Below are 13,313 nucleotides of genomic sequence, written 5' to 3'. Positions count from 1 at the left end.
TAATGAGCATAATTCAACACAGAAACACATGTGTATGTTTGTTTGTTTGTTTGTGTGTGTGTGTTTACATCCGCGCTATCCTGTTTCGTTTTACAGTAAAACAGTCTCCATGTTGCATTCACCACTGGCAGGCATCACTCACATGGACCAATCAGAAAGTGAACACATGGTCCAATCAGGAAGTGAACATGGATTTGTTCGTCATCATTTTCAGATGTGATGTGATTTTGCTGTTCATAAATGTCAATTCAGAGTTTTCAAATGAAAACCAGGCAGACAGCGCTTTCAAGTCATTCCATTACAAGAGCTTGAAAATCCCGGAGTAGTGTAAATGAGAGGTGCAAACATAGCAAAAGTGTTTCGAATTCAATTAGTGTGTGTGTGTGTGTGTGTGTGTGTGTGTGTGTGCGTGCTCTCACGTAATGGTCTTCAGGTGTGTTTTGGGGGATTGTCCAGTGCTAGCCAGTCTCTCCTGTATGTGCAGTGCTGCCAGTCGGAGAGCAGTGTTGCACTTCATCTCCACTGCAAACCTCTCCTGCAACACATCGCTCACACACTACACACACACACACACACACACACACATGCACGCACACACACACGCACACATATAGACAAACCACAAACAATATACAGACACATTCAGAGTGTTAAGAGGTCCAATATATTATATTTAACATACTGTTGACAAACAGTGCTGGTTTCATTTTGGCTCTATTGGTTTGAGCTACAACAGACAACCCCCCTGCCCCACACACAGACACACACACACACATACCCACACACACACCTGTAGGTAGAGGTATTCAAAGGCCACTTGGTCTTCATCCAGGAGGTCCTGGGGGTCTCTGGGCATGAAACAAACTCTGAACAAACACCTATAGTCATGAGTCTCCTTCTTCTCCACCACCTACAGAAACACAAGCCACCACACACTCTTATTGGAACACATTGCATCCGTAGAGTATGCCCAAGGACTGGCTCATTGACAGGATGTGTGTGTTACGTGTGTGTGTGTGTGTGTGTGTGTGTGTGTGTGTGTGTGTGTGTGTGTGTGTGTGTGTGAAAGAGAGCCTCATGTGAGAAGGTCCATTTGATATGATCCTTGTGTGTGGGGCCCTACCTGCTGTATGAGCTCATCCTCGTGGAGCAGCAGTAGTTTGGTGATGCTGTATTGTTGCTCCAGCAGCAAGGAGAAGTGCTCAATGCGAGTGATTGACAGCTTCTCCTTTAGAGTCATCACAATGTCCTGGCCACATTCAGGACAATTATCAACAACTGAGCTGAACAATACCTACGTACATCACTGAACAACTGTATTATGGAGCTACAGTATGGACATCACATCAGTCGACAGTAGATACCTTGACTCTGGTCTTGGGCTCAAACTTGAAGGCCTTTGTCTGGCCGTTCTCCAGGTAAACCTTCAGAACATTTGGCAAGAAAAGCAAGGAGTTGCCCTAGAAATGCAGAGGCAAAGAGGATTGCATGTTAAGAAGCAATCAGTACTCAAGCTAATTTAAAAACCAAAGTTTTAGACCTTTGTGTCTGTGTATGTACTGCGCTCTCCTATCCACACCAGAGTTCAATTATAACGGAGACGTAAGGTTAATGAGGGTCCTTTTATCTGCAATCAGTGTCTCTATTCAACACACACATACTCACACTCTGTCTCTCTCTCTCTCTCTCTCACACACACACACACACACACACACACACACTAGTTTCTCTCTCTCTCATCTCTACATATCCCTCTATCATTTTATTCTCATTCTATCCCATCTACAGCTCTATGTCTATTACTCATTGTGCTACTGTGCTCTAAATGGACAGATCAAGGGGAGAAGCGCTTTCAGGTACAAAGGGATATTTAGACATGGCAGGAAGTATAGATATACTTCCTAGATGAATCAGATTATGTCTGAGTGGCACCAAGGTAGACATTAAGATCAATAAACAGATCCATGTAAAGGGTGAGGCTTTAAAGTATATGGAAATATGGCTGAAGGATGTGCTTGTGATTTCCAGTGGCATGCATGGGAATATTCATGTTGTGAGACTATTTTTCATACTAAAATTCAAGTCTGTGAAATCAGACTGGGTATATCATTAGACTTCCATTTAAATCCACATCCTACCCCCAAGAACAAAAAATGTCAAAGATTGAAAACATATTAAAGACGTATGAAGTATTTCCCATGTCTGCTGACTGAATCAGACACAGCTATCATATGAGCCAGGAGGTGATGCTTGAGCTGGAAAAGACTCCCACCATCAGTGGGGATGACGGGCAGAAACCCACCTGAGAGTGGCCGTTGACCACCACCTCCTCTGCAAAGCGCACCTTCACTGGGTTGGACCTCAGCTGGGCTCTCTTCTCCGGAGTTATAAACGATGACTTTGGTCCCTGCAATTAACATGCAGTAGATTAAGATGGATTAAGGACAAGTGGAAATCCTTGAGAAAGTCCATACTGCACTGAATGTAGCAGATGAAGCAACATTAACCACAACATTAATCACATCTTGGATGTGAAGTGGATCAGTAAGAAACATCTAGAATGTCATAATTTCTACAGCCAGATAATGATTAACATAATGATAACCACACTTACCACACTCAATAACTAGTAGTATAAAATATGACCAGTTCTGTAGGCTATTCCTTGTTAATTTCTGATGCTGTGTTTAGTTGTTTGTGTATTAACAGATAGGTGCACACATACAGTCCTGTTGAAATCGCTCACTGCACTGGGACTACTAATAAATTGTAAAACGACTGCATATTGCCTCTTTGTGTCAACTCTTAAGAACCTCGACATACTACCTTTTAACAGTGTGTGTGTGTTCACATCTACCCCCATAGGATGACATTTACACATGAAATTTGGTGCAGATCAGAACATCTTCTCAACTGAAGGTGGGGGTGATTAAAGCAGTACGACATTGCATTTTCTTTTTTTTTTTTACCAACTTTTGTCATCCTCGGTGCCATGGTTCAGGTAGTTAGACCATCCTTAAAAAATATTTTTGTCTGTAGTAATAGCCAAGATTCAAAGGAAAAAAAATTTGGTCATGGTGATTACATAGGTATGAATTTAAATAAATGTGCATATTGTGACGTCATTGACTTGGTCTTCGGTCTGTGCCTTCAACCTTCAACAATTTGAAATATTTGTCAAAAAACATGTTTAGATGGGCCATAGTGTGAAATGCGTAAACCAATGGTGTAAACATAATCATAAGCCCTTTTTACGATAAAAAGTTAATTCGCTTAAAAATGATGCGTATCAAAAGTTAGTTCGACACATTTGACGGAAAATGACTTATCGCTGTAACGTCGGTTTGTCGTGATAAGTTAATTCGCTCGCCAGAGGTGGTTTAATGAGAGTTAAATCGATATAAATGTGATGTGATATATGTAATATACTTACTGTGATGCTTGCTCAGAATGTTCACAAAGTTAACACTAAAATCTGAATTTTTCCTCGCGCATATAAAGACGTTCACCTCACAATAGTGTACCATTCGCTACCTTTGATAAATTCGCTACAAGTGTTCTATTCGCTACAACTGTTGATGGAAAACCATCTAGCGCAGTAGAAAAATGTGCATTAACAGGGCTCTGATGACATCATTTTGATTCGCTAGAATTGTTCTTTTGAATGGAAAACCGTGATTGGCACTTCTTATGTCGCTAAAAGATAATTCGTTTTAAGAGTTTGTGCGCTTGAAAATCTGATGGAAAAAGGACTATAGATGACGCCACAGGTTTTTATTTAAAAGAAAGAAAGCAGCCTACATTGTATGTCGGCAATTTATATTCACAATACTTACTAAAATATAGTTAATATTGTTTCTTTACATTTGTATTAGATGTTTGACGAGTAAAAAACAATCAGTCGGCCTTAATGAAACCGGCAAGTCGGTCGGACTAAAAGGAAAAAAAAAATATTTGGGTCAGTTCTAAATTGACAGGGTCGGTCAGGGCATGGCAAACAAAAATATGTTTAACTTATTTAGGATTTTTTTTTTCTATTTTTTGGTGTTTCGGTGGTCGATAATACAGTAACTCACAGAAGGACAACCTTGAACTAAGACAATAGAGCAGAGTGCAGCAGCACAAGAGCAGAGTGGCTGGGAGAGACGATTAGACAGAGACAGTGTGGCGGCCCACAGCAGGCAGGCCAGGGCCACAGCACCACCACACACAGATCCATTACTAGCCCTCTGAGAGCCAACCAAAGCCCAGGGCTGCCACTCCAACGACCATTCATGGTGACCTTGAGACTTCACTTCCTTATTGCAGACATGTGTAATGTGTTGATTGTAATGTGTTTTGGTGCATCTTTGTGTGTGTGTGTGTGTGTGTGTGTGTGTGTGTGTGTTTGTGTGAGTGAGTGAGTGTGTGAGTGTGTGTGTATTGCGTGTGCGTACTCACCACTGTAATCCTGAGGACTGTGATTGTTAAAGTATCCTCATACTCCCTGCAAGACAAACACATACAAATTCACAAGCAAATCCTATATCATGGTCCCCTGACTCACCTCAGTCTAGCATGTTAAGCATGGAGTATAGCAGGACATTTCGAAGCTGTGTATGTGATTCACAGAAGCACATACGCACCTGATGAGGTCAGCAGCTTGCTCTGCAGAGAGGTCATCAACTGCCACATTGTTGATTTTGAGAGGCTGATCTCCGGGCATGAGTTTCCCATCGGCCGGGCCTCCTACAACAACATCACAGGAGATCAACATCGCCCCTCACTCACCTACTGTACACCTTATTATGCAGAGACAGGACCATGAAAAGTGAATGTCATCACTTGTGACCTGATTGGCAACTCTGTTTTGGACAAGAGGAGGCCACGTGGGTTTTAGTTCTCAACAAAGGTGTTTCCGCTACTTTAATGGCATTAAGGGTTGTGACTGGGCTTGCCTAGAGCTCATTAGCAAACGGTAACAGTGAAAGCATCAATCCAAGTTGCAGACTGTGGAAAGAGCCAAAGAATCTTCCTATCTCTCTCTCTCCATTTATATGTGTGAAGGTGTGCGTGTGCATGTGTGTGTGTGTGTGTGTGTGTGTGTGTGTGTGTGTGTGTGTGACTGTGTGTGATTGTATGTGTGATTGTGTGTGTGTGCGTGTGATTGTGTGTGTGCTGTGGTTGTGCGACTCACAAAGCCTTTCTCCTTGGTTTAAAGCAGCAATTTGTTTGTTTAAACATTTTTCAAGTCTGATCATTTGTACCCAGGAATTCTGAAGAGCGGAGTGGACTGGAGATTAGCCAAGAGGGCCCGTCCACCTTCCAGACTCAAGATCCTGAAGAGATCGAGAAGTTTTCGTTGCATTTTTTGCTCACCTCTGTTTGAGGCTTTATAAGTTAAAGGGATAGTTCGGGTTTTAAGACACAAAGTTATATGGGTTCCCTGTCAGCAACGTTGTGCATCAGCACTGACTTACCCCCCGACAGCGTCCTGTGAGCCGAGATCCAGCCGGTTTTTGATCGTTTTTGATGCCGGACTATTTTCTTCAGCAAGTTTCTGGGGTCACGAAAGTAAAGTGTTTTTCTTCTCAAAACCATATGCGTTCAACAGAGTGATATATTTGCACCACAAAAACGTTGTCCAGCTGTCAGTAGCGCGCAGTGATAGGAATCGCGAAAAATAAGTAAGTGATAACGAGGTTTGAATTTTTCCTGCAACGTTTTTGTGGTGCAAATATATCACTCTTTTGAACGCATATGGTTTTGAGAAGAAAAACACTTTACTTTCGTGACCCCAGAAACTTGCCGGACTACTTTCTTCAGCATCAAAAACCGGCTGGATCTCGGCTCACAGGACGCTGTTGCGGGGTAAGTCAGTGCTGATGCACAACGTTGCTGACGGGGAACCCATATAACTTCGTGTCTTAAAACCCGAACTATCCCTTTAATAAAAATAACCATTTTTCTGGCTGGAAACCTCTCTCCTCGTGTCTTTGGAACCCTGGGAGTTCACAGTGTGTGTGTGTGTGTGTGTGTGTGTGTGTGTGGACAGGGCTACGGCTACGCCTCCAGGGAAAATTAGCCTGTCTGCCTCATGCCGACCACAGCGTATCCCATTCAGTTTTGCGACATCGCGATGTAACAAAATACGAATTTTGTTACATCGCGACCAGCAAAGAGAGACCATGGTACATATCCTGAACGGCTGTGCCACTTACAAGGGACTCTAAATCGCGTGGCATGACCGTATAGTATAGCGTTAACCCTGAAAGAGCTACGTGGAACTGTCAACTTCACATCAATTCATGACATGGAAAGTGTTAAAACGGACTGGTTTTCTCTCACCTACGTACGATCAGTGCATTACATTGGGAGATGTTATCAATCACTCTCCAAATACGCCTGATCTAATATTAATTAATGAGCATAACAAATCAATTATTCTTCTAGAAATTGGCTGCTCTTTTAATACATTTGCTATAATGTCAAAACTGAAATATCAACCTCTGTGTAATGCTTTAAGCAACTGTAGTTATGCTTGTAAAGTTATAGTGTTAATCTTTGGTAGTTTGGTGTTCATAAAATGTGTGTGTGTGGCTTACAGATCTGTGGACTTTCTAAGAAAACAGCCCAGCAAATCACAAAATTCTGCTCAGTATCTAGCATAATTGGGAGTCTCTTCATTTGGAGACGTAGGTGTCACCTTTATCCTTAGAGCACTCAACTTAATTCCTTGTAAGACTCCTTTAAACAAAATTTGGATTGTGCTGTGGTAAATGTCTATCTGTCAATCAAAATAAAGAAGTAAAGTGTGTGTGTGTGTGTGTGTGTGTGTGTGTGTGTGTTCGTTAATGTGGAGGGATTTTGCAGGTTAAGGGGAGGTCCTGTCTGGAGCTGTCTGAAGACCTCGGCTAATCACCGCAACTAAACTGCACTTCCCCCCACAATGGAAAGAGCACAGCCTCACAGAGCTTCAGCTCAGAGCTCCCTTAAGCAGGTCTGATGAAGACCATTGTCTCCACTCTTACTTCCAATAAGTATTTTGGCTGAGTTGCACCACTGCATCACAATATTTTTTTCATACAAATATAATGCATGATAATTCACAGAATTCCACAATCACAGTGGTATTTCATAATTACTCGCATGACACACACAGCTCTGAATACTTGGGTAGCCATGTGCTGATTATATGTGGATAACTGTGCACATGCATTAAGTATTTTGACGTGACAATGTTTGTAGAACGTATGAGTCTGGATATATGTGTGTGTGGGGAGATAAGAGGGCTGTGCTGCATGTGGGGTGTGTGAGAGTCTATGCGTATGTGTATATGTGAGAGAGTGAGAGTGTGTGTGTGTGTGTGTGTGTGTGTGTGTGTGTGAGAGACTCTGTGTGTATGGTGTGCTAAATGTGGGCAGTGAAAATAGAACAGATGGCATTACGCTCCGCTTCCTGGAGTGCCATCCTTCCTGTCTGCCTTATAAGAGGAGTACGGCTCACGTGTGCCAACCTACAGCCAGCAAGCACACTCACTCACTCACTCACTAACCACCAGGGACCAATTGCAGCACACTGTAGAGGAGATGGCACCATAATATTTCCACTTTTCATGTCAGTTTAAGCTGAGCTGTTTCAATACCTTCTGCTTTTCCATTACATTTTCTAGAGAACAGTGTTTTTTTCCTGAATGAGTGGTGAGGTAAAATGTAAGAGTCACATTTTCCTCTATGGGAAAACTGCTATTCTTCAGTTGCAATATTGATTTCCATCAGACACAATTTCTCTCCCTTGGATGGATCACCACTTTGCTCTTCTCACAACTCAGCACAGCATTTTCTCCCTCAAACAGGATCATAATGGGCCAGAGAAACCAACAACACACACAAATCAATGGCCTGTCTGGCCACTGCCATTACATCACAAAGGATTCACAGGGTCTGTCTTCAGCAGATGGGTGTGTTCTATTTTGGAACCTTAGAAGGAATTAAAATCCCTACGATTACACCAGATGTAATGTTGCTATGATAATCTACCCAAGACAACATTGAATGCCTCCTCTCTACATGATTGCTTCTCTCTGCAAAGCCATGCCAACTGTCTCAAAGATTGATTGTAAGAGCTGTCTGCTGCTCCAGCATCCCTGCAGTCTCCTGCAGATCTCCCAGAGCTTACTGTGTCTGAAGCCTCCTAAGCAGACCATGCAGGTGACAGTTGGTGCCTGTGCAGGTCTGGCTGTTCTGTACAGTGCACACTGCTGGCTCCAGCGCATCTGCCCAGCCAAGAGGACATGGTCTAAGACAAGAGGTGGTGGGGGCCGGAGGTACGGAGCCAGACTCCATCACAAGGCTGTCACAGTGGACCTTTTTCAGGACGGCCCTCAGATCCAAGACATCCTGGGACTGGATGCAGCGGTAGCTCCCCAAACGCTTCGGGCTCTTCCTCATAAAATACGGCAGGTGAGCCCTCCTCCCAACTACAAGCTCATCAGCTACCAGCCGCTAGACCCCTGGAGCTCAGACCTGTTGCCCATAGATGACCAGTCCGAGGAGAGTGATCCTACTCTGAGGCTGACCGACAGCATGAGTAGGGTCCTGAGCTCCAACCAGAGCTGCACTGACTGTGACACACAACCCAGAGAGGCAGCATCCAACTCCAAGACCCCATAGTTGGATCATTTATTTGTATTCAAACTATAGGCTACTGTTTGTAATAGCTGATTTAATTTTATCCTATCATTAAATGTGCTTCATTGCTATGGAATTTGGGTAACATCATTTTGTCTTTTTCTCTCTCTTCTTTCATGAACTGCTCAGTTCAGCATCCCTTCTGTGTTGATGTTCTAGGCTCATTGAGCACATTGACTTGCTTTCCAACTGGCTAATGCTGATGGTTGACTCATTCAAAGACACAACAAATAGACACATTTTTCTTCTGTCAAATACAGTCATATAGCTAATGACAACAGGTAAGAGCAGGGTGCTAACATGTGTGTGTGTGTGTGTGTGTGTGTGTGTGTGTGTGTGTGTGTGTGTGTGTGTGAATGTGTGAAGGTGTGTGTGTGTGTGTGTGTGTGTGTGTGTATGTGGGCATTACCTGAGATGACCTCTTGCACCAGAAGGGGCGTGTCTGTGGTCACGGTGAAGCCATGTGATTGGAGGTTGGGGTCTCTGGGCACCTGAACTGTCACCCTGATAGGGAAAGTCCTCTGCTCTGATGACCCATTATCAACAACACGACTCTCCTCCAAAACACGTTCTCTACGGCAGGTAGAGGCAGAGGCATCACCAACACACTTAAGTACAGACAGATTTACAGAGAGAGCTCTTGACATACTGTATGTGACAGTGTTTGAGAATTATTTTTAAAACCTCTTGACAACAAAAACATCATGTGGGTGTGGGGTGACTACTGCTATCAGTAAAGTGCTACATGCATCCCTCTTGTAACTCAAAAAGTAGCTCTGCGCAGAGCTACTTTGTGACTTACAGGAGGGATGGATGTTGAGCCTGGCTCATATCAATCCACATGCTACTGACTCCATGTTTCACATGGTTCTATTATGGCGCTCTCTGGTAATGTGGTCTCCTTTGTTAGCAGGGTTTAGTCAGCAACCCTCTTCTGAACTTTGCCTGTCACTCAATATGAACAAATTTGAGAATTACTAAGTTAGATAGATAGATAGATAGATACTTTATTGATCCCCAAGGGGAAATTAGTACCAGCCTCTAAATATATACTGTAGCCATACTTCAAGTCTATCTGAGTAGTAAACATCACTGTATTCAGAAAGTAAGTGTTGAAGTTTTCTTCTGTCTTACTCAATACTGTAGGTCTTTGTATGGTTGCTAGGGTGGCTCACCTGCTGGTAGAGTCTCGTGAGCGCCGTAGCCAGCGCCCCACCACCTGCTCCACGCGGCTGGTCTTTCGGGACGGAGACCGGCTTCTGTCCCGTTCCTCCATTTAACTACAGATAAGAGGGGTGATGTCAAGATTCCAAAGCCCACAGTTCCTCACATTAGACACATTCATTATACAAGATTCATTTATTCACAGTAAAAGGCAGTGGTCAGTACAGGGGTAAGGCAAGGGCTTCTGCTGACTTATGATCAGGCCTGGAATTTCATCATTTTAGGGGCAAGGCCACTTGGCCTTCAGTTGGGCATGTCTGGCGAGGGACACAAAGTCCACATGTCGGGGTACCAGGCCAAAGTTAACTTTACAGTAGGCTACATAAAAATAATCAAAGTTGTAATAAGCCTATTCACAGTAGTTGACCTGCATCACTGTATGAACCATTACAAAAACATGAAGCCTGTTATGAAATCATGTATTGAACAATTTAAGCACAGCTCAGCTTTCAGCAACTCAAATAGCCTATGCATGCTTAGCATTTTGTGATCATTAAGGCTACTTTGACAAACTCTTGGTCATGAGCTGTACATCTTCTGATTTTAATATTTACAGATATCTAGACGATGTTTGTAACATTTATTTTGCATTTGACCAGTTATGAAATCATGTATTGAATCATTTAAACACATTGCGAAACTTAAAGTCCAAAGTAGCGTATAATGAATTCCTCATCGGATTAATGTGAAAGAATTGGATAAATTAACTTTAACGTTATCAACAACACATTATCAAGTCACTGAAAACAGTAGGCCTACTTCACTACAGCATTAAGGGAATGGATCCATGTCAGCTGACATTAGATTATTGTTTTCCAAAGCTACCTAATACAGTGGGGAGAACATGTATTTGATACCATGTTAAAGTTGCCTAAAAAGAGGAATACAAAATCATCATTTGACAACTGATCTTAATGCCTTAATTAAAAAATTAAAATTAAAATGACTAAAAATCAAACCACTAAGGACACCAATTTGCTTTGTGATTGAAGAATGTATCGTAAATAAATAAATGTTCTTATTAAATACTAGGTGGAAGGAAGTATTTCTTTATATACTTTTTTGATCCTGTGAGGGAAATTCGTTTCTCTGCATTTAGCCCAATTTGACCCCCTATGTAACCCTATGGGAATTCAACACAGGGTTAACATAGGGGCAGGCAGATTTTTTTTTATTTTTAAAGGCCATCTATGTCATGGATCCAGGATATTATGCATCCTGATAAAGTTCCCTTGGCCATTTGAATTAAAATAGTCCCACATCATAACATATCCTTCACCATATCTAGAGATTGGCATGGTGCGTTTTCAAGTAGGCCTATTAGCCTGTTTTATGCTCATTGAGCTCAATGCAAATCAAACAGGCTAATAGGCCTACTGGAAAAAGCACCATGCCAATCTCTAGCTATGGTGAAGGGTATGTGATGAGGGGCTATTTTAATTCCAACGACCAAGGGAACTTTATCAGGATGCATAATATCCTGGATCCATGAAATAGATGGCCTTTAAAAATAAAAATCTGCCTGCCCCTATGTTAACCCTATCTGTTAAATTCCCATAGGGTTACATAGGTGGTCAAATACTTCCTTCCACCTAGCATTTAAGAAGAACATTTATTTATTTACGATAGAAAATTGGTGTCCTTAGAGGTTTGATTTGTACTCATTTTTTAATTAAGGCATTAAGATCAATTGTCAAATGAGGATTTTATATTCCTCTTCTGAGGCAACTTTTGCATGGTATCAAATACATGTTCTCCCACTGTGTCTCAATTTCTTGTCTTGTCTTCTGGTGGTTGGACTTTTCTTGCCGTGCGCTGTCACTGTCTCCACCGCATCAAACTAAATTGATGTGAATTAATGCTTTTATTTTGACAGTCAATAGGCTACAAATTGAAATTACTAGTCAGACACAAAGCAGAACATTGAAGAAGGGGGCAACAAGGGCCACAGTGGCCTGTGAACCTCCAATTATCAAAGGGGTATCACAGCCAACGCAAAAGGCATATGAATAAAATCAATAAAAAAGTAGTTTCATGTTAAGTGCCTCAAACCTGATGGAAAAGAATGAGAAGCACCAAGATAAAAATGACAAAGAAATAGTATTAATTTTGATCATCCTTGTGTAAGAGAAGAAAGACATCATCATTCAGACAGATCTCTCCTGCTTTGTTTTCTATGTAGGCTATGTGCTATTTCTGTGTAGGGGCTACACACGCTTTTTACTTTTGGAGTGGAGAAATAAAGATTGCTTGGAGCACTTTGGAAAGAACAGCGTGTGCCATAAATGACACTATGTTAGACGTGAGGCCTCCGTGTTTCCTTATTCATCAAGACAGCAGACTGACTGCTGGGTACAGAATAACCTACCTTCTCTAACGTTAGCATAAAAAAGGACTGCTAGCATTCCCATGGAGTTGGGCCTGTAAACGCTTCAAAGTTTGCAGAACACTTTTCCACAGTATTACCCTACATCACACAGAAAAGCTGCTGAATAAAGCATGAGGGGGGATTGTGCAGTGTGCGCAATGAAGTGCTTTCAATGCCTCATTACGTTTAGCGTAATGTCAGTTGTGACACTTATAGGCAAGGTCAATTGGATGTGTTCTGGATGTGGGTGTGTGAGCTGGTGTGTTGTTTGTCTGAAAGACTGAGGATGTTGAGTGTGGTAAACCTATGTGAATTATGGGTGAGGTTAATTGCTTCCTCCTGGATGTCATTTCTGAGGGTCTTGGACTGAAATGGTTCCTGAATCTTTTTTTTTTTTTTTTTGTGATGCCACCATACTGGTCCAGTGAGAATACTTGGTGTGAAGAAATGTTTCCTGACGGATAATGTGGTCTACTGTTTCAGATAGCTCCATGAACAGAGAGAGCAAGAGAGAGAGAGAAAGGGGAGGGAGTGTGACTCACTAACTACCATCATCATTATCAGACCATTCAACATGAGCTCTTACTTATATCTTACTTAAATATCTTAATCTATGAAGTACATCATATCTTACATACAAACTAGTAAATAAAAGACCAGTACTTCAGACAGTGTTCACATTTTTTGATGTTAAAAATGTGAAATCGTAAAATATAATATTAAAATGAATTATTAACAATCAATATTATTTAATAAGAGCAAGATTTGCACTTAACTCCCAATGGGGAAACTATTTGCAAAATGTTCAATACAAAAACAGCATATTTGAAATGATTGTAATCGTAATTTATTTTATTTTTGGGCAAAATCGAACAGCCCTAGGTATCGACAAGGGCAACAATTACTTTCAGTGTTGAACTAATACAGCATAATACCAACCACAGTCCAAAACTGTTGGCAGGAACGCTCAGAGTGCACAAGAAACGTCTGTGCTTTCGCCTGCACTCACCCTCCACAAGGATTAAGAGTGATTCTCAGGAAGGAGCCTGGCT

General features: G+C 41.9%; 1 protein-coding gene across 1 annotated transcript in view; it reads right to left on the bottom strand.

The window, feature by feature from the left end:
- Positions 1-13,313, bottom strand: part of LOC134059214 (FERM and PDZ domain-containing protein 1) — a 37,092-nt gene that overhangs the window by 7,979 nt on the left and 15,800 nt on the right. Inside the window, 9 exon segments of the mRNA XM_062515669.1 lie at positions 420-548; positions 783-910; positions 1,124-1,249; positions 1,365-1,460; positions 2,303-2,407; positions 4,441-4,486; positions 4,626-4,728; positions 9,079-9,193; positions 9,811-9,949. Of these exon segments, the coding sequence (XP_062371653.1) occupies positions 420-548; positions 783-910; positions 1,124-1,249; positions 1,365-1,460; positions 2,303-2,407; positions 4,441-4,486; positions 4,626-4,728; positions 9,079-9,193; positions 9,811-9,945 (983 nt within the window). The 5' untranslated portion in view covers positions 9,946-9,949.

Source organism: Sardina pilchardus, chromosome 2, assembly GCF_963854185.1.
Source record: "Sardina pilchardus chromosome 2, fSarPil1.1, whole genome shotgun sequence".
Taxonomy (NCBI): domain Eukaryota; kingdom Metazoa; phylum Chordata; class Actinopteri; order Clupeiformes; family Clupeidae; genus Sardina; species Sardina pilchardus.
Note: the sequence above shows the minus strand (reverse complement) of the source record. Positions and strands in the feature narration are given on the sequence as shown.